Source organism: Falco cherrug, chromosome 8, assembly GCF_023634085.1.
Source record: "Falco cherrug isolate bFalChe1 chromosome 8, bFalChe1.pri, whole genome shotgun sequence".
In the NCBI taxonomy this organism is placed as follows: Eukaryota; Metazoa; Chordata; class Aves; order Falconiformes; family Falconidae; genus Falco; species Falco cherrug.
The window spans coordinates 344,178-367,627 of NC_073704.1; the positions used below are offsets into that span (position 1 = coordinate 344,178).

A 23,450-nucleotide genomic window follows, 5' to 3' on the forward strand; every position below is an offset into this window, starting at 1 on the left:
GTAAATTAACTGAAGCAAGGAGTCTACAGCTCCTCCTGAAGGACAGTTTGTGATGAGAACTAGCTAAAACCAACTCTATAGTTTGGAACAAGACCAAGGAACAACTGAGTCTGCATGAAGAGAGAAAGTAAAAAGTTCATAGTGAGGGAGACTACCAAGCCTTCATCCCCAGGACCCCCAACCCAACCACCACCACCAGGCACTACGCAAGCGCAGTTGGGAGGGACTTATGGAAATTACTTCTTGGAACGAATTTTAATATGAAGCAGGGCGAGGTTATGAATATGTATAGGTGTATTTGGAAATCTTATGTATGTGCAACATTTGATTATATAAATTGAGCCAAGTTGTTGCCCCTGGCATGCATGGCTTTGGTGGGACTACCCCTGCTGCTGCCCAGCGCTGAAAAAACATACCTACTTTACAATCTGGTAAGATTGTGGAGTCTGATTCCACACAGCAACTGGACATCTTCAATCACGAAGCAGTACCTGAGCAACTGATTTTCATTAAGACTATCCTGTGTAAAGGATACTCTGAAATGCAAGTTGCAGCCACATTCTGCTGAGGGCAACAGAGGACAAGTGCTTGTCTTTTCCTTGAGGTGTACCAAGATGCTAAAAATGAATAGTTTTAAGTGATGGGGACATCTGTTACTACAAACCATACTGATGTGAGCTGATTATATCCTATAAAATTTGTGGCATCCCCCCTGTCTTTACTTTGCAAAAGTTAGTTGGGCATTAAATACACAAGGCTTTGTTAACAGTGGTCTTTTAAATCTGCACTGGAACAATACCTTACTAAAGCAACTGCAATGCAGTACTGCTGATAGAGGAAACAGAGCGTATTTTAGCTAGCAAACCACAAATTGGAGACCAGTTCAGAGATGCTTTCAAGTATAAAGTGTCACACACATTAACACAGATTTCTTAAGGCTTTTGCTCCTCAGCTCTATTTTCGATAAAAATGTTTGCTCTTGTGGCAAGAGCAGACACCAAATGTCTGTTACATCTTCCCAATTTCTTAGCTGATACCAGCCAGTTCCAGACTGCTGCAGCTCCCTCTGCCATGCAGGTTCCCTCCATTTAGTTGACAGGAAAGATGAGCTTTTTCCTCAGTGTGAAACTGGGCTGTGGCATCTGCTTCTCTGCATTCGGCTTGCAACTCTTTCTGCTCACCTCTCGATTCACTGCTGTCAGGATGGTGAGAATATCTTCTCCTCTGTGAAAACACACACATGTTTTGTATTAGGGAGGCAGTTAACATCAGAAAAATTACCATATTCTCATGTATCTTGATCTACACTCAGTGCTAATGGCTCCTGTTTGGAACAGGCTTCAAAGTAGTTAGCAAAGGTGCTCTGAACAATCTGCATGGTGTTGCTCTGTCCCACACTAATGTTTTCATTCTGAGCAAGCAGTCTCACTGCATATCATCTACCTCTGCACCCAAATCAAACTCCTGTCATTCAGAAGGAAAATACAGGCGTTGCCAAAAAGCAGCTTATGGAATCAAAGTTACCGAGGACAGCTGTACTCCAAGTGCTGGCACAATGCCTGTATGTACCAGGTCCCCTGCCTTGGGCTTCTGTAGGAAACATAATCTTGCAGGGTAGCCATGCCCAGGAGGAAGTCTGCCTCTGCAGGGATGCAGTCAAGTTGAAATCTTGCATTTGTTTCTACAGAACAATCTTGCTCTCCAGAATCTGTTTCAATGGTTACACCTTTCTGGCAAGCATCACCTTGGCAGGCCTGAACAAAAAAAACTTTTGGTTTTCCTGCGAGTGAGTGGCAATTCTGCCCAGTGAAAGAAGTGGTCAGTTCCTGGATAGGTACTTCCTGCCCATCAACGCCATATATAATGCCTCTTTTCCCATGAGACAGGATACAGCAAACAAAACAGTCTTTGTCCTTGTGGTCTTCGCGCTGGTAGATGTTCACAGTCTTACGGATTTCCTCTGCGGTGAGGTCTCTATGTTCCGCTATTGTGAACTGAAGCTTGCTAAAGACTCTTCTCAGAGCCGCTGGGAAGTAAACAGAAGAGGAATTGGAGCCATTTCATTATATGAAAGTTGCGGACTCTGCAATTGCAAATTGCATTTCTAAACGATCTTATTCTTTTCAAATCCTGCTATGCCACTATCCAGATAGTTACATTCCTGCTCTGAAAATAATCTAGTAGTCTAATCACTAATGGTATCTCTGCTGAGTTCCCTTCGCTCTCATTAATAGGCTTCCTTGCAATCTTGCTGTTTGGTATTGCCTCTCTTAAGAGAACTGTATTTCTTTCCCCCACCCACTTCACAGCTAGTCCCTTCATCTCACAAAAGGTGTTGAACAGTGCGGTTGCTTTACCCAAGAGGAGAGGGGGCACTACCCATTTGGGTAGTACCCACAGAGGAAGGGAAGGAAACCTTGCACTGAATCTTGAATTAAGTTGTTCGATTAAATCAAGGAAGGTCCGTTATCGGATTTTATCTCTTGGCATAGATAATGTAAATACAGGCATTTCACAGACCCTAGAACCTGCAAGGAGCTATGCTGCTCCTGCTGTAGGACAGCCTGCTAAAATCAGGGACCCTGAATAGCAAGGTAACAGAGTCCCTAAATTCCAGTGTCCTCCCTGACCCACCCTCACCCCACCCTTTTTTTTAAATTTTTTTTTTTTAAGTTGGATGTTAAACAACTAACACCCTGTTCCGGTTCAGTAGAAAATCTATTTCTGATTCTGCATATTTTACAAGTAGTATGCATAAGGCTGATATAAAGCTAGCCTAGCTTGTGAAGTCCAGACTGAGGTTGCTGCTTAAGGTTGCAGTAAACTCAGTAAAACAGCAGAATGCTAGTGAATTGTTCTAATCAGTAAGAACCTGATCAGTTGATTAGAGATTGTCAACACAGGAAACAGAGCCTACTCACCCACTACAACAAAAGTACCCTAGAAAGGGAAGTTTGAAATTCAGACCTTTAGTACAGAAAAAGAAATGAGTTTTCTGTTTTTGAAGAGATGCAAACTCGTCTTTAATGTTCACTGTACCTGCATCCACATCTGTCCCATTCCGATCCTTCATGGTTTTGGGTTCTGGCAGTGCTTCCCTGGCTTTTGAAAAATCGTGATTATTCAGGATCAAGCACACTCCACGGGGTCGGCTAGTCATTTTGTAAGCTTCAAGCTGTTGAAAAGAAACACTATTGGTTTCTTTTCTCCTGCAGTCTCCTCCAGGTGCTTCTCAGCCTTTGCAAGTGGCACAGCAGGATAATGAGGGAGCTGGCTTTCTCCTTAGGCAGCTCTCCCTACACAGCTTTGCTCCCAGGGCCTGGCAATGCACTGCCCCACTGCCTTTGGGAATCCGTGCACAGCACAACAGCACCCCACCCCAGATCCACACCGTGTTGCGTTCAGCAACTTCTCCACACCCAGCCATGGTGCCAACTGTGTATTTCCTGGTATAATAAAAATTGGCCTATCTTGCTACCCTTGCAAACGTTTCTGAAGTTTTAACATTGCAGCAGCTGCTGCCTGTGACTTAACTTCAGAATAAAGGATGTTACAGTGGCAAATTTTTCTTCTTCTAGACAGTGCTTTTAACAGTTGGGCTTATAAATAACTGTTCACCTCACAGAGGATGATCCCTTCTAAGACAAAATGATGATGTTTCTAATAAACAAACCGACTTACCTGGGAAGATTCATTCCAGCTGCCAGGAGAATCGGGTGCCACAGATGGCGCCAGCCATCTGGCATGGGCTGAATACAGACAAAAAGATTTAAATACAGAATGTAGCACTAGAGAAAGCAGAGCACCTCTGTTCTTATTCTCCATCTCCACAAGCACCCCCTGGGGTTAGAACTGTTCTCTGAAAACACTGAATTGTGGTTGAACAGCTATTCCTGTTAGCTATAAACCACCAAATAACCAGAAGGGAGCAAAATGTATTGTGATCAGTTAGTAAGTAACTGAATACTTGATCACTTTTATAGAGAAGTGCTGTGTAAAGAAGTGAGATGCAAGTGGTGTGGAGAGTCCAAAAGGTGAAGAGTGAAAAATCCAAATATTTTTTCCCCCCCGCAGTGTTTCAATTACCTTTGGGGCCTCCTGTGCTACCCCTCTGTTCCTCTGTGATAAGCATCTCTTCTTCACCTGAAAAGCATTCATTATTAGTCCTGTATGATACCTATGTGCCACTACAAGAGTTACTACGGGAAAGAGGCTTGTTTGGTTTGGTTTACCAAATACGTTTAATTCATACTCTTCAATTCTCTTCAACAGGACGATGTTAATTTCTGCACAGAGACTCTTCAGGATACTTAGGTTTTCTTCTCCCAATAGCCCTTTCTTCTCCATCTCGGTGAAAATGTCGAGCATTGTCTGGGTAATCAGAAAGAAAGGTAGTTTGCTCTTAGGGCACCTCCGTGCTGCGACCAGGAGGGAAACTGCAGCATGTGTGCATACGCCTAAGCTTTAATGTGCTGACAGCACATGCGACCGTCAGAGTCAGCGCAGCTGACTGGTTGCTCAGTTGAGACCTCAGCTGAGCCAATTAAACCTAGTTCAACAGAACCTGCAAGTACTGTCAGTTCTCGAAACACACTCGTTTCCCTTCTGCAGCTCAAAGATGCTGAGACCTAGTAAGATCTAATCCAAGAGATCTAGAGGTGATCATACAGGAATATATAATGTCATTTTTAATGATTGCTTTCATTCATTTGACTTCCAGTGGCTATCTTTCACACTTAACTGAAACACAAGAATCACTGGAGCAACCATCTTGAGCGATGGTGAAAATGGGTATAAGTGTGCAAATACGGTATAGAGATTTCTCTGAGGCAAAAGGGGACTCAAGGGACAGGAGCCCATGACTGAGTGGCTGAGCGCAGTGGTCACCCCAAGGATTTATTAGAATAGCTACCACTAGATGGTCACAGTCTCTCCTGTAAGAAAAGAGAGAAAACGCTACAAGAGTTTTCATTAGACAGAACAAAGCACCCAGCAGATAGCTGAAGAGCAGCTGGATCTCCCGCAAGACTTTGTAAACTCCAAGCTCTTGGACCTTGGCCTGGATAAGGATGTGCTGCTTAGATCTGTATTCTCTGAGTTTGGAAATGAAAAGAACAAAAGCACAAACTAATAGCCACAGTGGGCGACTTTCTGTGTTTGATAATGGCTTAGAAAGCAGTCAAAAGAAAAACAGCTGGGCAAGATGAGTAAATGTGCTCATCAGTCTTCCACTGATCAGAACCACTGAGTCCCCCAAGTCCTATACAGTGCTTGCACATGAAGGCCTCTGCACCTGGTGTGGGGCTGGCCCATGCTCTCTGGGCTGTGACACTGCTGCAAAACCTACGGATAACACTAGCACAGGCAAGTCCCACATGCACCGGAATGCCCCTTTCCAGGTGCACCCTTTTCCTTATAGTATTTTCACCAAAAAATGAATGACACCATAAGAAGAGTGACACTCATTCCCAAACGCCAAACATTCCCAAATGCAACCCAAATGCCCCTATAGACTATAATAGTCGTTAAAAAAAAAAAAAAGGGGGGGGGGTTAAATAAATTCTTACAGTCTTCGGGTTTAGCCTGCATTTTGGCAATTCGTTCCCCAAAAGAAACTTGAAAGACTTCAGTTCATTTTCAGTGATGTCTTCTGATAGCTGGAAGAGCAGGTACCTAGTAAGAGAAGTGCAGGATGCTGTTTCAGCGCGCCTCCCTCAGCACAACTTAACGCCACACTACTGAACACCTCCTCTGTCAGATCGTGTCGTGGCCCGTCCCTCCCGCACATATCCCCTTTCTTTTCCTTTTAAATGGGGGGCCATTAGTCCCAAGACAGCCTGAAGTGAAACCATTTTCCACTGCAGTTAGAAGTATCTCAAGGTTTCCTAAAATTAAAACCATGCCGAGACTCTCCGGAGTTGAGAACGAAGGTTGACCGTGAGGGGCCCCGAGGCCTTCGGGGCTCCTCAGTTCGGCAAGGCACGGCCTCAGCTTCCTCCCTCCCGCCGGGCCGAAACTCCAGCTCGGCCCGTGCCCGAGCCCGAGCCCCCTGGAGGCTGCCTGCGCGCTTCCAAGCCGCGGCCCGGCGCCCAGACAGCCGGCCGCAGAGCGCGGGGGCCCGGGCCGCCCGCCCGCCGCTCACCTGTAGGCCGACACCCGTGCCCTGCCCGGGATCTGAAGCTCCCTCTCCATCTCCGCTCGGCTGGAGTCCAGGTGGACACCCAGGAGGTCAATCCGATTGATCCGGTAGAGCAGCTCCTTCAGGAAGGACAGGTTCCCCGCCTCCATCATGTCTTTCTCCTGCAGCACTTCGAAGAAGGCTTTGGGCTCCCGGATGGCTTCCAGCTTCCTCATGGGGATGTGCTCCAGGCTGAGGAACTTCAGAGCCGCCAGCTCGGCCTCACCCAGCTCCTCGCTGACCGCCAGCAGCCGCCGCCGCTGCAGCTCCATGGCCCCGCGGCGCGGCCGGCCCGCGGCCAGGCCAGGATGGGGGGTTCCCCGTCGCGCTGGGCGGGCGGGAGGCGGCGCCTGGGCCCCGGCAGCTGCAGCGCTTGCTGCAGCGCCGCCTGAGCGAGACGGAAGCCCAGCCAAAAACCGGGAGCACGACTGAAAAACGGCGCATCTCGCGGGCGCATTTTAGGGCCCCCCCGCTCGCGGCTGTGAGGCACTGCCGACTCTTGGGTCCGTTCCCGGGAACGCCCAACCTGCTAGTGCAGGGCCAAAGGCCTCCCCCCGCCCGGGCTTTTCCGGCAGTCCCCTTCATCTACCTTAAAGGCACTCACACGTCGTCGCCATTTTAATGCAAACAGCAAGAAGCTCACAAGCCCGCTGGCTCGCCCTCCGGCTGCTGGCAGGCCGTGCGGCAGCACCGCCCCCCCAGGCCCCCCGGCAGCAGGAGCCGGCCCGCAGCAGCCTCCGGTCTCCCCTTCTGGTGCAGCTCACTAGAGGTGGCACCCACGGCGGCTGGAGGGAGCGGGGAATGGATCCTACCAGCTGGCACTTCACCCTGCTGAACACCTTAGTGCTCACCTTGGGCCGGAGAGCAGCCCTCAGAGCATCCGTACTCTCCAAACAGGAACAGTGCTCTCGCTAGGCACTGTTTAAAACCAGAGTCCCTTCCCTCCAAAAACCAGTGAAAACCAGTTTGACAAGCGACCAGGCAGAAGTCTTCACGTTGATACCGCAGAAGTGGCTTATCTGTGTTCAAAACCCTACATGAGAGATTAGATTACTGCATGTGTGGCAAATTGGGTTAAAGGTAGACATAATCTGAACGCTACAAGTCCCTTTTTCAAGGTCCATGAGCTAATGTGCCCTCAAGTCATGTTTAAAATAAGCTCTTCCCAGTAAATTGAATGAAATACGGATCCTTCACTCTGCACTGGTATGCCTGGACCGATCAGGCCTAAACACACAGGGGCTACATGAATACAAAACCAATGAAAAAGACTCAAGCCAAGCTCAGAAGACATGTCCAGAGCAATGTTCCACCCAGCTAGAAATGTATTACAGTTGGTACCCACGAGAGCCAGCCACGTCTGGGTCCTCGGGAACTCCTGCAGTTGTCAGCAACAGAACAGAGAGTGTGACAAGCAAAGGCACAATTACAGCAAGGACACACAGAAATTAGTATCTGGGAATTCCCAAAGATGTCAACTATATTTTTTAAGCACATTGCACAGAAGTCATTGCAGATCAAACATGCCATTCTCCACTCGTAATTTTACATATCTCTAGCTGAAGAGAGGCAGATCTGAATAATTTCAGGGAGAATGTGCCCATGTTAGTTAGGGGTCAGGATATAAAGGGTAACCAGCAAGGGCTGAACACCCAACATCTCCTGAGAAAAATCTCACTCTGGACTCCCTGCCGCATAGCTTCACCTCCTGAACGGTGTGTATTTTGTTTCCACTCTCCCTGGGCTTCAAGATTTCCTGCAGGAGACCTTATAGATCACAGACACAGGCAACAGTTCAACTAATCAAAACTCCACAGTGCCCAGATTTTGCACCACTTTGACAACTAAGAGTGAACCCTTATATAGGTGGTGAGAAAACACATACTCATAGCAGCCTGTACAATGGGAGAAGCTGGCAGAAATCTGAACACAGGCAGGCTCCTCACACATACCGCTAACCCGCCCCAACCAAGAGCAGCACATTAACAGGTCACCCTAAAACCATTACGGTGGAGAGAATTACAAACTTCCCATGGAAAGCAGGTGTACACAGCTCTGTGGGAACGGATGCTAAACAAACAAATACAAATGACCAGGCAGGGGTTCATGCCACTGAGTAATATCATTTCCACCTCTGCGGCTAACAATCCTCCCAACTGTTCTAAGCATTTTGCTTTTCAAACAGCAGCACTTTAATCTTGCCTGCTTTTAGCTTAAGCCTGCAGGACTGTGACTCACCAACTTTACTTTCCTACTCACCTTCTGACTCCACTTTCTGGTGGTATTTGTTCTGCTCACTGAAAACAAACCACAGAATTGAGGGCCAGGACTGTTGTGCTGAAGTGTTTGGCCTCCCAGCCAGGAGCTGAAGAACAGGGAGGGCAGGCAAACGCCTGTAGCCGAAGGCCTTCAGAGAGGAAAGGCAATCACCCCTCACCACTCTCTGAGTTGGGCTACAGAGGAAAAACCGAGTCAGAGAACTGCAGATCCTCCTTCCTTCTTCCCTCTCGGTTCTGTGGGAGAGCCACAAAGGTATGCGAGAACACACCAGCCACCTTGCTGCAGGTACATGTTGGTATACTTTGCTCAGAACCATAAAACTGAAAGGATATTTTCTCCTTCCTTGACCGCTGCATGAGCCACACACAAACTCACAGTACCGCTACTTCTTCCAGTCCTTTAGAGGATCTTGGTGGCGTTTTCTCTCGCTTCTAGTAGGTCTTCATCCACAGGCAATCGTGATAGCTATGGAGGTGGCCTGATTTTAACAGGTGGAACAAAATACCGTGCCGATTTAATGACAGGGTGTGACTGACCAGCACACCTCAACAGTGAAGGACAGCTCAGAGGAGGGCAAAAACCCAACAGTCTCAGGGAAGAATATATTGTAAGGAAAGCTCAAGTTACTTCAGCATCAGGGAGACCAGAGGGTAACCTTAGTTTTACAGAAGACAGCTGTACCTTTGAATCATCAGGTACCCCAATTAACAAAGAATAACGTCTTCCTGGGCTAGCCAGACCAACATGGGGGGAGTGCATACATGGCTGAGCCCAGCATAAAAGTGTAACAACTGGATAACTGATAAAACATTTAAACCCTGAAAAGAGCAATGGGTTTGAGCTGGCTTCAACCCACACATTCCATCATGACTGGGGATGCTCAGTGTCATGATGGTGCGCACACAGACAGGTAATGAGAATCATGTTTGTATTGTGATTCAGCTGTATATTGCAGTTGCTACATTACGCTTGTGTTGTAATTTCAGTATGTTGCTGTATCACTCTACTAAATCAAAATCCCACCTAGCAACACATATAACAAATAAGTGATTTTGATATCCAGTTCCCCTTCATGTGGAATATCTGCAAGCTTCCTCTGAGAGTACTGAACTCTGACACAGAGAAATATGAAAAAACCTGAAATGTAGATTCACAATTTCACTATTGGAGCAGCTGCCACCTTCCAGCAAGTTTCTCCCACAGGAAGCAGTTATTTCATTTAAGCTCTATTTCCTTATCATAAATCAACATTCACAAATCTAATTACTAACTTCATATCGGGGTCTCATTTATGAAAACATCATAAAAATGTGAATAAATTGTTGCCACAGTTCCTTCAATGGTTAACCAACAGAACTGTATCACACCTGGTAACACCTTCTGGTAGCTTCTGCCACAAACAGCACTCTTGTTTACATAGTGCTGGTAACGTCTATTTTTATTTATGAAACCTGTGTGAACAGAGCTGTGATTCTACGAATGGGCATTCTCCCTTTTACCTGGAAGGTGAAAAAGGGTGAGGGGAGAAAAATGCAACTCCCAACACAACGTATCGAATTAGGAAAAAAAAATGTTTTGCTTCAAGAATACAAGTAGGTTGAATAAAGAACCCCTGCTTCATAGCTAGACATGCATTTCAAAGAAACACCAAATAAAAAAAGCAGAATTTACAAAGTGTCTCAAATCCATCCCTTATCTTATTATGAACTCAAAAGGAATGTAGCTGTTAGAATCCCACACACCATCTACACATTGCCAAGGATGCAAGGTAGGAACAGCCTCACTGGCACTATGTGGGAAAATCACCTTGGGGGGGGGGCGGGGGGGGGGAATTAGAGAAAAATTGGGTCCTAACAGAAGTGTAGTATTACAGAAAGTGTTTTGGGGGTAAAATAGAGCTATCGCCTTCAGGACGGTTGGCATGCACGAAATCTACATCACCACAGTTCCCTAAGGCACACAACCTGCTATCCTAGAGGAGCAGTGGAGGGTGGAGCAGAGTGGAGACACCACGGCCAGGCTCTGCTGTGCTCCCTGCAGGACTGGGAATGCAATGGTACCATACAGCCGACAAGCAGCATAGCAGCTGTAAAATATATGAGAAGATAGCTGGTGCTGGGCCAACAGCTGTGGCGAAGACCAAGAGCCTCACTATCTGCGAGAGAAGGTTGGGAACTCGGCCCGCTCAGCACTTCAGAACCTTCTAACAAGGATGTGCTAACTGCTAAAAGAAAACAAACTGCTGAAGAGATAAAATTAAAGGATGCTAGGGTAAAATAATTGTGGTAGTGGGAGATCGCGACCTCCTACTCAAATGGGCCCCCCGAAGAGAGTGAATCCCCCCGCTCGGGGAGCATGCCCAGTAAATTTAAAATGAACTCTACCTTTAAATGAAAGCGAGAGAACTTTGCACCAATGATAATAAAGGAATGTATGACTAGAGTCACTCAAGCTCCACCTGAGAGTAAAGAGAAGCATAAAAAGTGATGAATGAGGGGGACAAGTGGGGAAGACACCACCAAGAGCAAGTGAAGGGAAAATGCCACCGAGACGGACTCCTGGGATCAGCCGGCGGGCTGAGCCTTGCTTCTCCCCCCCTCGGGACGCCTTGGGTGAGACTGAAACCAAGTGCTTCATTGGGAGACTTAGAAATATCTCTAGAGAGTTACTTTTTAATATTTGTAGCCAGGCTGCATTGTTTGTAACTTTTCCACATGTATTACACTTTATAACATTTTATTTGCACATGCCTTTTTGCAGACAGTCACTATCACTGGCAATCCAAAAAGCCGTGTATCTGTTACACAAATACAACTGCCCTGTTAAGGAGCTGGTCCTCAGTTTCTCATGGAAGGTGACCATACCCTAGAGTGTGGCCATGCTAGTTCATGAGCACGGCTGGACTGGCAGTGCAAACTGCTATCAGTGTATCCAGGCCCATGGTAGTGTAATATATATATATTAAATGCGACTGGACTGACAGTGGTAAATTGGACATAGCTTAGAATTTAAACCTAGCCACACCTAATCTACCACCTCAGTGAGGAGAGTTGGAAGGCGGGTGTGTGTGTGTATTTTCTGCTAAATTACTCCATCCTCTTTAATGCAACACACCAGCTGCCACTATCATGAAAGTCCTGAACTTCACCTGACTCTTTCCTCCCATCTGTCCAGCTGCTAATGGAGGGATATCGATATGCTGCCCCTCAGGGTGGCTGCCATTGAGTATTTCAATGAGAGCAAAATAACTTCTGCTACTGAAGTAAAAGCACTCGTCATGCTGACTGCCCCTCAGCCAGCTCAGCTAAAAGAGAAACACACCAAACACAAAGGTAATATGAAAACCAAGACTGTTTATTACAACAGAAACAAGAGTCCACAGGAACTAGAGTCAGTCGCCAGGAGGAGAAGGCATCTCAGAGCAGAGGGTCTAATGAAGTGGGACCTTCCTTCCAGCAGTCAAGAGCCATTCAAAACAGGCTGTCCCCTAAGAGCTCTGAGAAAAAAACACAAATAGAACCCTTACTATTTAAAAGCCTAAACAGCAGTGCTGTTTAGCCAAGTTAATTAAAAAAATAAAGTAAGCCAAATATTTGGAGGAAATATTATCATAATAATATCTTTTTTTCTGTCCTTCTGGACAGGGACGTTATTTTCCATGAAAAATTATACAGCTTCCAGAGACAGCCAATGACCCACCTCTGGGTAAATCTGTTACAATCTTACACATGCCCCCAGTGAAGAGATCTAGTATTCCCAATGTATCTGTTCTTTTCTTCAGATTCCAGGAACTTAAAACAACTTGGACAGAAACGGAACTTCCATTGGTATTTCCAGAAACTCTTAAAAATCATACTACTTGGAAGTGCTTCCTCACTTGAAACCCAGACTGAACAGACTCCACTGCTTCTGCAGGGCAGAAAGCCAGACCCGTACTCCTCCACGGCCTTACCAGACTGCTACAGATCCAGGTGACAGGAGTCTGTTTAAACTCGGGAATGGGACAACTTAGGTCCCATGGCCCCTTGGAGGAGCCAGGCTAACTACACAGCTCCAGATAATTCCTCTTGCAAATTCTCTTCCTGTGGAAGCCCATTCCAAATGCGATTCCTAACTGAGTGTATATTTTTCTACTTTTCAGTTGACTGACATTGTGAAATTTGGAAGATCAATTGCTTCCGTAGGGTTGATGTTATCTTTGGCATCTGCTTCCATCCATTTAACACTCTTCCTCCCACTTCCTTGTTCACTTCTGTCAGGATTGTTATGAGATCCTTGCGGCTTGAATAAAAATGAAGAAAAGTTACATTGAGATACATGGTACTTGCAGCTAGGCCAAGAAGCTGATCTGTTTGCTCCAATCAAGTGGTATCTCAGGGAAGGCTAGTATCTTCCCCTCACCCTGCCTGTCACTGAAATTGCATACTCCGTTGTGCAACCACAGAACTCACTGTGTTTGGTGGAAAAAACCGAAACCTCCATGTAGCATCACTTTACCAGCAAATGCAGTTCCCTGCTTTGGTTACAGTCAGAAGAGCACACTAAGATGAAACAGAACTAAACCTATGCATTCCCCACACCCTCTTCTCGACACCATGAAAAAGTCATGTCTGAAGAGAAATTCTGTTTTCTGAATCAAGATTATGATGGAGATGGGAGGGAGGCAACAATACAAGTTATGACTAAAGAACACTGATATTTTTGTCTGTGTAATCACTCAACAAATTGGCCTCTGATTAGGTGTCACCGGAAAATAAAACCATTTACCAGTCAAAAAACTGTTCAAATGCATGCACACACATACACACACTTGTTTATATGTAATGTTCCAGCATTACAACCCTGGTTCTGCCACAGGAAAACTAGGGAAAGTCACTTGTACTTTGGTTCATCTGTAGAATAACAATGTCGAATCTGCACTGTTCTCCAGGTGAAAAGCATCATATACCACAAATGCAAAACACTCGTGTTTCAAGCACAGCATGCTTAAGCATGTGTATCTGCAATACTCCAAATGTACACGGATTTAAAATAGTACTTACAGTGGGCACAGCAACTCCATTTTGTCACAGAGGCACTGAACGTAAATGCTGCCAGTCTTTGTACAGCGGTAGCACTCGTAGTCTTCCACTGTAGCCATGCCAATGAGAATATCAGCCTGATCAGGAATGGAAATCATAGGGGTAGCATCCACCTCAAGATGGCTAGAAAAGTCTTCTTTTACTGTGACAGCTGGATGACCTGCAGAGCCTTGGCAAGCCTGGATGAAAAACAGCTTGGGTTTGCCAGCAAGAGACGGACAATTTGATCCACTGAAGCAGGAGACTAAATCTCTAATATTTACAAACTGATGATCAACACCTTTTATTTTGTCTTTTTCACCATGGGAAAAAATGAAGCAAACAAAACAGTCCATGTTACTATGATCTTTTTTGCTGTATTCTTCAACTTTTGCGTACATTTGCTTTGCTTCTAGATCCATGTGCTCAACTGTCTCAAACTGAAGCCACTTGAAGACCCTCTTCACTGCCTCTGGAAAAGAAGTCAGAAGGCACTTGGTTAAACGTAGACAGTGACAAGGAAGATGCTAAAATATCAGTCCGTGTGGTAGATCAGATACTATCAGAAGTGTTCAAATCCCACCAATAAACTCACCTGACTGACTCATAGCCCGCCAAATGTAATTAGCAAATCACAAATGCCTAGTTTCACTTTTTTTTAAACGCAACTGGGTTAAGCATCATGCTATCTAAAACAAAAACAGGTTTCAGATTATCTGATTCATCGGTACAAATTAGTGAAGCTTACTGTGTTAAAGCAAGCTTTAACTATGCGTTGCATAGTAACCTCAGATGCTTAAGAGCAGGGGTCCTCAAACTACGGCCCGTGGGCTGGATACGGCTCCCCAGGGTCCTCAATCCGGCCCCCCGGTATTTACAGAACCCCCCCGTGCCCCCCCACCGGGGGCTGGGGGCGGGGAACCAAGCAGCCGCAGATGACTGCCTGCCACTGCATCCGCGCCGGCGCCCTGGATAAAAAGTCTGAGGACCCCTGCTTAAGAACATCACTTAGCAAGTTAAAGCAGGTACCTTTTTTAGAATGACAAATTCTGCCACTCTTAAATGAAGTAGGTCCATCATTCTGTGACAATGATCAATGCAGCAAGAAGGAAGGCAGGGTAACCCGCTAACAAATGCTATGCTGACTTTTTGCAAATGCTGGCTTAATTGTGTGGGTGGTGAGAGAGTAGCTGGGAAGCAAGCAGCCAGCAGACGGGCTGGATGAAGTTAAAAGATCAGTGATGTGTGCTTTCATGAAACAGGTTTTAATTTTTATTTAAGATACACTCTTGCTTATCTTAAAAGTGACTCTTGCAGAAAGACAGGCTTTAAGGAAAATGATAAAGCAGTAGCATTTATTTGAGAATTAAAGAGAATTTAAGGGAATAAGAGACCTAAGCTTAAGTGGACATGATTCTTCTTCACCAGAAAGATTAGATAATTTTTTCAGAGAAAAAAACAAACCAGTAATTGGATTAAGTACTTACCTCCATCTTTCACTGTTCCTTCTCTGGCTTCTGATGGATTTTTAAAAATGTAGTTGTTAAGAATCACACAGTAACCATGGGGGTTATTTTTCATTTTATATGATTCCACAACCTGTAGAAAGAAAGCAAGCTGATAAGAAAGCAGTGCCATGCATCCAAAAGAGAAAGATGCTATACACGGGTTGTTGGTCCTTCATGTCCAAGCACAAAAAAAAAGCATGAGGGCCAAGAAACCAGAAAAGAAAAGTGTAAGTATACAAGCTAGCTACAGGGGAGAGGAATCTGCTTTGTCTCCCTGAATCCCTCCTCCTCTCTCTCTGTGGTTAGGATATGATTTCAGCATGGGAGGAAGCGAGCATCCAGAAATGCAAATTTGCATGTGCAGAGGAAAAACATTCCCTCCGAGCATGAGGTAGTAGATTCTGTGATTCCCTTTCCATCTGTCCAGGAGTATCCTGACCAGGACTTTAATGTCCCCGACTCCATTATCATTAAGACTGGTTTTCTTCACACAAAAGTACTCCTTCATTTCTTGCCAGGTCCTCACAAAGGAACAACGTTTGCTCTTGTTTTGGAAACAGGCATTGTTCCAAGGCCTACATATAAAGCCAGAACCCCTCCCTTTCAGCTCTTCCACCTGCTTAGTCTTTAAGAGTTTATGCTCCTCCCTTCCAGGAGTTGGAGAAATACTTTAAAGGGGATCTTGAGGTATTTCTCACCAGGTGTGGTGTCTCCCCCTCTGCTCCTTGTTCTGCTGCATGCACAGACGCAGATACTGGGTGGTGGAATTTTTCCTTAGAATCATTTTCTAAGAGGGAGAAGACAAACAGAACATTTTAGGACTAAAAAGATAAATCCTCCACTGTGCCTGTTTCAACACTCAGAAAAACAGTACAAGAGTGGGGTAGAGGGTGGTTTCCACATCACTGAGACACCATCATTTTGTGGAGCTGGGCTAAGCAGGGTTCCAGTTTCACAGACTGCTGGTTATTGAAGTTGTGCTCCATTTCTTCTCTGCTCTTTCACTGGTGGCAAGATCCAGATAATAAAAGGCTGAATGTGAGCTGTCACCCCAGGCAAGCCAATAGCACCTCCACTATGGAATACATAAGTGGAAAAGGAGACCCATTTTTTTACCGTGGTACACTACAGCTAGTTCATTTACTTCTGAGGCCATTGCTTCTCCACAGAACTCTACCATTTGGGTGGACACACCGAGGATGCAGCATACCAGCATAATGGAAGATCTCCTCAAAGCGACAAAACACATCTTTGAATACAACTGTCTGAAATAAGTGAAGAAATGATCAAATCCATGATTCTACCCAAGGAAATAAATCACACTACCCTTTTTACAAGTTACACCGATGTGTTTAAATGGAATGTAATTGTCAGGGCAATAAGATCTATAGGACATGCTCTTTTGCTACTTATCAAGGGGGACAAAATAGTAACAATACTACTAAAAAGCCATTCCCCTGACACAGGGCTTGCTTACACTAGCCACCCTCGGCAATTTTCTTCTGCTGTTTTAGAGACACAAGCATATGCTGGGGAAACTAGTGAGTATTTCTGCAGGAAACCACATGGGCTGTATTGATGTGTCTAAGACACATATGTCCCGAGTCATCCAAAAGAATGTTCTGCGGAAAAATTTAATAGGCCTCAGTTGTTGCTTGACATACCCTGTTTCACAAAGATGAAGGCCCAGCTGTGGTGTCAGAAGTCACCACCTCAGCTGCAACAGCCCAGATATACTGATGTACTTGAAATTTCATGTCTGGTACAGAAAGTTAATGGTTACACTTTAACCAAGTACCTAGTCTCCAAGGAGGCTTCCTTTGACTAGGAGCAAACAGTCTGGCTAACAGAAAACAAGGGTGACAACCTCCCAATACAAGTTTCCCCAAGGCAACTGTCACTTTCAGTCTCTTTCAGCGACTGAAAACCTATGCTGGTCCAAAACCAGCACTGCACTGTTTCCTGAAGAGAAACATTGCATGTAAGGCAAAAAAGAGGAGGGAGAAGCAAACCATTTGCAAGGCACAGAACGTATTTCAAAGAGAGACACAAGAAGGTACGATGGGATAATGAAGTAGCAGAAAACTTCAAAAACCACAGGTATTAAGAGCCACTCTGCCTATCCTAGGATACTGTAAGGTCTCTCTTTCACCTCTGGACTCCTAAACTGCCAAGAATAAAGCCAGAAAAATCACAAAAAACCTAGCTCTACTCTTGAACAACAGATTAAATAATTTACCTTTTCTTTTTTCTTCATAGGTATCGATTTTTTTCTTTAGATCAGCTCTAAATCCCTTTAATGTATCTTTCAGCACTGCCAGGTCATCTTCTTTAATTATCCCGTTTCTTTCCATTTCCAGGAAGACCTTCAACATTGACTGGTAAAACAAAACCACATAACACACAGTCATACCGTGACCTTCAGTAATTGCAGCATCAAGCACTTCTGGACAGAGCAGAAGACAACATACTCATTCACAGAGACTGACCAGCTACAGATCTATTTCTTTTTCCTCCAAACCTCATTAAGACAAGGGTCAGGACACAGTATCACTAAGGCTAAGACAGGATCATTAGAAATTGGCTGCGGCTAAGTTATCCTGCTTTGTTTCAGCAGTGCAAAGCACTGATGTGAATAACAGCATGGCATCCTGTTGTGCCTCTGTGTTCAGATCTTAAGTGCTGTTAAGTCATTTAGCTGTGCCATTTTACATTTTCTACTACAGAAAAGGTGTTCAGATCTAATTTTGTTTTGTAAAGTTCAGTAGTCCAACAACTTGGAGGTAAATCTGCTAATTTTCCTACAGGTGCTACAATACAAACAGGACTTTTAAGGAAGCTTCTTAATAATACCAAGCATTTTTAGAACACTGTTCATTATTTACTAGTATTAAATTAGCTTATCAAAACTCTTAATACTTTTGTGGGGGAATTAACAAAATGCTGTTACCCCAAATTACAATAAAAAATAAAATTTAACCAATGACACACAAAAATTTGGTTGAACTCACATTAGAACTTGAATTTCTGACTCCAAAACACTGTTTTTCCTCCAGCAAACATCACTCTTCCTAGATACAGCATATGTACAGATGTCTTACAAATGCCAAGCAAAGACGAAAGGAAGAGCATGAACGGATTTTGCAAGATGAAAAGATTAGGGAGACAGGTGGTGGAGGAGAAATAGAAACAGGACAGCAAAAAATGCTAGAGAAAAGATACAATGAGGAAAAAGAAAAAAAAAAAAAAAAGAGGAGTCCATTCTTTCACACAGCAGCTATCAGCTAACATCACAATTCTTTCAACAGATTTTTGTGAACAGGCTGCTTTCTCTTTACTCCTTTCTTAGAAGAACTAGCGGATTCTGAACTAGCCTTGCAAGAAACTTAGCAAGATCACTTTGCATACAGCATTATCCTGGAGCTTGTTCTTTGGTATTTGTTTTTGGAGCAGGAACTTCACGCTCTTGACATCTTCCGGAGTCAAGTCCTCTGCAATTTCATATAGCAGTTGCCTGGGAATAAAGGTTAGGGAAAGACCAATTAAGAAAGTTTATGAGAAGAAAACACCACAATTACACAGCTGAACTGCAAAATGTAAAACTTCACAATGGGATGTAGGCATGCTGTAATAAATACAATTGTGCTGGGATATTCATAAGACAACAGCGCAGACAGAAAACAAGACAGTACACAACAGTACTGTTGTATATTTTGCAAAGGTTTACTGCTTCTGTGCTCACCTGTAGGCCGACACCCGTGCCCTGCCCGGGATCTGAAGCTCCCTCTCCATCTCCGCTCGGCTGGAGTCCAGGTGGACACCCAGGAGGTCAATCCGATTGATCCGGTAGAGCAGCTCCTTCAGGAAGGACAGGTTCCCCGCCTCCATCATGTCTTTCTCCTGCAGCACTTCGAAGAAGGCTTTGGGCTCCCGGATGGCTTCCAGCTTCCTCATGGGGATGTGCTCCAGGCTGAGGAACTTCAGAGCTTCCAGTTCATCTGTGATCAAAGCCTCAGAAATGGCAAAAAGGAGTTTGTGGAAGTCTTTACTCATTTCACATCAGGATTTGGATCTAAACAAACAGAAGTTGATCTCATTGGTCAGCAACAGCAGAGCAACAACATGATTATAAAAGGCATCATATTATGTAGAATGGTCCAAAATAAATATATGCAATCAAAATCACTTCAGCAGAGAAAGGCGGCCCTGCTACCATAGCTCTGATGCTTTGCTCTTTCAGTTCCTGAGACTTAACAAGGAAAATAAAAAACTCTATACTAAGTGAATTTCACAAAGTCACAGACTGTTCTTGCTTCCTATGGTGTGCCTAGACAGCTGAAAGTACCTACGTACAGGATGCGCAATCCTGACAGCATGCTGCTGTTTTAGTTTGGTTTTGTTTGGTTGAGGTTTGATCCCATTTGGGAGCAAGAGCCACTTGCCAGTCTGAAATAGAGACTATGTAGTAAATGAGACTGCCAGGTTTTACACCTTAACAAAGATAGGATACACTTGAGTATGAATCTTCTAGGCTATCTAGCTTCTCCCTTCCTTATGCACTGCTTCTGACCTTGGCCATTACAGCCAAAGCACCTCTTCCTGTTCTGGATTAGCTGCATCAAGTAAAACTCAGTTTCCAGCTCTCAATCAATCTGTATTATTCAAATCCCACATAGATCATGTCAACCCTTTTAAAAAGGCCACAATTCTTGTCAAACTATCTCTGTTTCACTGAGCATCAAATACCACCTCCCTTCCACACCACTTCCTCCATCAGCTTTGTGGATCCAATTTTTGAGCACAAGAGGAAGTTAGAAAATACCAAGTGCAAGCCTTCTAACTATCTCACCTTGACATTTATAAGACATGCCTCCACTGCCCCTCTGGTAAGTGAAGCATCTGCAACTTTATTCTCTCTGCCTTAGATCTAAGACACCTAGGAATCTCTGAAGAGAAACTCTACAGAAATGCATCTAGTTGAGGTCTCTTGTCCCATTGAAGTCACTGGGAGACAGAAAAGTTACAGACAGCAAACGCAAACAAATTATTCCTACACTACTGGAATATTAGGCAACGCATTTCAATGTTACTGCTACTGCAAATGTTCTGATACCAGGGCTAATAACTCCAAGGCAGCTCAGCTGACTAACTGAATCAGTACTACTGTAAATATTGGGGGGGGGGGGGGGGGGGGGGGGGGGGGCAGCGGCGGCGGGATTAGCAGACAATTGTACTCCCCTCTCCTCCAAGGACCACTCTACAGCAAAGCAGTTTTTTGTGGCATGCCCTTGGTCAGCATTCTGTTAGTTAGCAAGAGTGAACATACAACTGAACCTTAAACCTTTGTCTAGCAAAAAACCTGATAAAACAGCAAAACATGCATTGTGATGCAGCATATACGATTCATGCTCTGCCCCCAAATACTGTTTTCTTTAAATCCATTCAAACTTAATTTTTAAACAGACTGGAATCTGTATACCATTCAGCCCATATAACCACAAAACCACTGGTATCTGAATTAATCATATGTGCTTAACCTCACAATTCGATGATCTTGGATCTGACTGAATATTTCTGTACCCACACAGGAAAGAGAATACTTTCTTGGTAGCTAGTTAGGAAGTTATCTTCCTTCTCACATAAACCATGCCTTTTGTTTAAGATACAAGGCATGTGCTTATAACAGTATATCCTGTAAAGGGAATTTTTGGTTTTATTTCTCAAAGAGTTTAAGTTTCAAACCCACAAAATTACTGCAATTAGAACAGATTTGCGACCTAACACACTATATTTAAGCCTGTCTGCAAACACAGGGAGCACACTAAAAGAATATTTAACGGCTTCTGTCTTTTTCTCCCACTTCACTAAATTAAAGACACAACTGATACAACAAGCAACTGTTTAATAGTAATAATAATGATAATAATTATAATTTTACAACACTTACATGGGAAGACAGGCTGGAGGACTGCTGGGACCACTCTGAAAAAAGTGAGACAGCCATAGTCTCCAAGTTCCAGGATAAGTATGGCCTTTTGTACTATGGTCTATATTGTCACATGACTTACAAAATGTATGTTACAGAAAAGTAATAAGCTGTGGTCATAAAGCAGAAGTTCCCTACTCCACCTATCATGGTTCCAGCTTTAGGAAATGAATCATTACAGTGCTTGTGAGAAAAATCAGTGAACAAGCCACAAAAATAACCCAGGTTTCACTTTTGTTTTAAGCGGACACAGTAAGCAGCATAGCCAGAACTTTCTAGCATACAGCACAGCCCAGTACATTTGTTCCCATATATACATCCTAATTAAAAGGCAGTGAGGGAACGGTAAATCAATTAATTTTATCTCCCCTTTTTTAAAAATATCTCAGTACCATTGTCCAGCTGTGTCATCAGACTCTCCATGACTTACATCCTTTCTCTGAAGACCCTCTCCAACTCACCCTAGCCTATTTTTAACATGCATTTTCATGTAAGGTTATTTACTGAACTAAAATCAAAAGTCAGCTACCAGCACCAAATTCAGCAGCAGTGGTCAGTGAATACAGGGAACTGAAAGGCTAAACATTCCTCTGAAATTATTTAAGTGATAGAACTTCCCCGTTCACAAGAGAATTTAAGCAGTAATTAACTTCTGGCATTTTCACCCTCTTTAAAGTGTAGAACTTTGCCTTCAATGGTAAGGTTCACAGTATGATCTGTTGGTCACCAGCACCCTCCCTGCGGCATGAACCACATGATCAGCAATCGGTACAGCTACCACACTCTCTGAAGCTTGTGAAGCCAGCGTTACGGAGAGTTGGAAGAGCTAAAATTTGTTAAAATTTTGCAATGAAAACAATCGTTCGTTGATTTCAACCTATCTACCTTTAAAAACTCAAAATCGTAACATACCCTTTGATAGAACGAGGCATACAAATTCCTTCCAAAAGGCACACGCTAGTTATCAGCTCAGAAAACGTGCCTGACTTACGGCACTGGCACGAGTTGTCCTTTTATCAAAAGGCTGGGAGCAAGCACTATCTGATCTTCAGGCCCCAAATAGTTCTGCCTCCACGTCATCCCATGCCTCGGCACCTCTCACTCACTGCACCCATCAGTTCCTCTGTGTCCTAACTGAACCAAGGCCCCGGTGAAAAACGCTTCCGGAGGAGACCCAGCCCAGCTTAGCTCCTCCCGTTCCCATCATGCAGCAGTTTCAAGGACCAGCCCTCCTGGCACTGTTCTTTGTCTTTACTGTTCCACTTCCTATTTCTTCCTCTCTCACCCTCCCCCAAAATGTTCCCGTCCTTTTGTTAACTTACAGTCTCTCCAATTGCCCTTAGTTCTCCGGCACCCTGGTTTTGCCCTCTGGCTTCCTCTAGAACTGTCTCAGTGACCTTGTTCAGCAGCCAGCAAAAAATTAATCTCTCAGAAAGGCTGGTCTGGAAGAAGTGAAAAGGCTGAGGCTACCAACTACTCAGCAAACGTAGTGGCTGTGGCTTCTACTGGCACAAGGCAGGATACCCAGCTCCTGCACAAAATGGTGACAGTTGGGAGGGAAGGGACACCAGAGACTGGTGGATGTTAGAAATCCCACTTGAAGATCATGATCTTCCCAAGATACCAACTTCCCCAACAGAAAGACTCTTTTTACACTAATTCTGCTTAAATCTGTCTAAACAAGGGTTGCACAAATCATAGCCCTTCTTTAATTCCGTAGGTGGAGAGCATGCACGTGTGCATATGCTTCTGTATGCCACCAGTAAGCCTCAACAGAAAACAACCACGTTTCTTTTGTTTGCTTGTTTTAGGCCAATTTCTTTCCGGTACAGCTCTGTATTACTAGACTTACACGGAAGGTGTACAGCGTGGACAGCAAGGAACAATGAATATTTAAGTTGTATAAAAACCACCCACCCTCCCCCAAGACTTTAAAACTGCTTACAGTACACCGCGGGAGATCACGCAGAAACATCCAGCCACCTTGCTGAATGGTAGCTGTGGCTAGCAGTACTAAGCCTACCCTGCCTTCGGGCTTGTGCTGAGAGTACCACTGCCTGCACCCAAGTGATACAGCGTGCAGCCCTCCACACACAGCCCTCCACACAAGTGAAATATTCACACTGAATAGTATAAATTATGGTAAACTGTGTTTGAACAAACCTTTTTATGAGCGAGGGAGGCTTCACCGGTCTTTTATACCTCACAAGTGTGGACCCCTCTCCCCAGGGAACTCAAAGCAGGAGTCAGCTTAAACTCTTCTGACTGCCTTTACCTACCTATGATTTAACTGGAGACTACCCAGGCAGAAGTCTCTAACAGAGAAAGCAAGTTAACAGGATGATGTGCTCTGTCTACTAAACTTAATGAAAACAAGATCCTGCAAAACAAGGTCAAAATTTTTGTCAGGTGTTTCCCTGTACTGACAAAAATTCAAT

At 44.5% G+C, this 23,450-nt stretch overlaps 1 protein-coding gene across 7 annotated transcripts; it reads right to left on the bottom strand.

Annotated features, from left to right (window-relative positions):
• Positions 1–274: 274 nt before the first annotated feature.
• On the bottom strand, positions 275–22,865 carry CASP8 (caspase 8). 7 transcript variants are annotated; one of them, XR_003558967.2, is made up of 9 exons: positions 21,925–22,861; positions 18,769–19,098; positions 18,435–18,540; positions 17,266–17,404; positions 15,725–15,813; positions 15,006–15,117; positions 13,501–13,990; positions 12,411–12,739; positions 11,792–11,954 (listed from the first exon to the last, which is right to left on the bottom strand). XR_003558967.2 is itself a non-coding variant. In XM_055718810.1 (9 exons), the coding sequence occupies exons 3-9, from the start codon at positions 19,077–19,079 to the stop codon at positions 12,589–12,591; spliced, it is 1,398 nt and encodes a 465-aa protein (XP_055574785.1). In that variant the 5' UTR covers positions 19,080–19,098; positions 20,974–21,008; positions 22,004–22,865; the 3' UTR covers positions 11,792–12,588. The 7 variants fall into 7 exon arrangements, 6 of the variants coding, with proteins under 6 accessions (XP_055574782.1, XP_055574785.1, XP_055574783.1 ...); XM_055718810.1 differs by adding an exon at positions 20,974–21,008 and having other exon boundaries at positions 11,792–12,739; positions 22,004–22,865; XM_055718808.1 differs by adding an exon at positions 20,974–21,008 and having other exon boundaries at positions 11,792–12,739; positions 21,925–22,865.
• Between the last annotated feature and the right edge of the window lie 585 nt (positions 22,866–23,450).

Bases quoted from the DNA above. Each gene is read 5' to 3' on its own strand.
- CASP8 (XM_055718807.1), bottom strand. From the start codon at position 6,450: ATGGAGCTGCAGCGGCGGCGGCTGCTGGCGGTCAGCGAGGAGCTGGGT. The intron at 4,372-5,567 runs GTAAGAATTTAT...CTGATTACCCAG, and splicing joins GCAGGCTAAACCCGAAGACT to ACAATGCTCGACATTTTCAC. The intron at 3,750-4,086 runs GTAATTGAAACA...GTCTGTATTCAG, and splicing joins TAGCACAGGAGGCCCCAAAG to CCCATGCCAGATGGCTGGCG.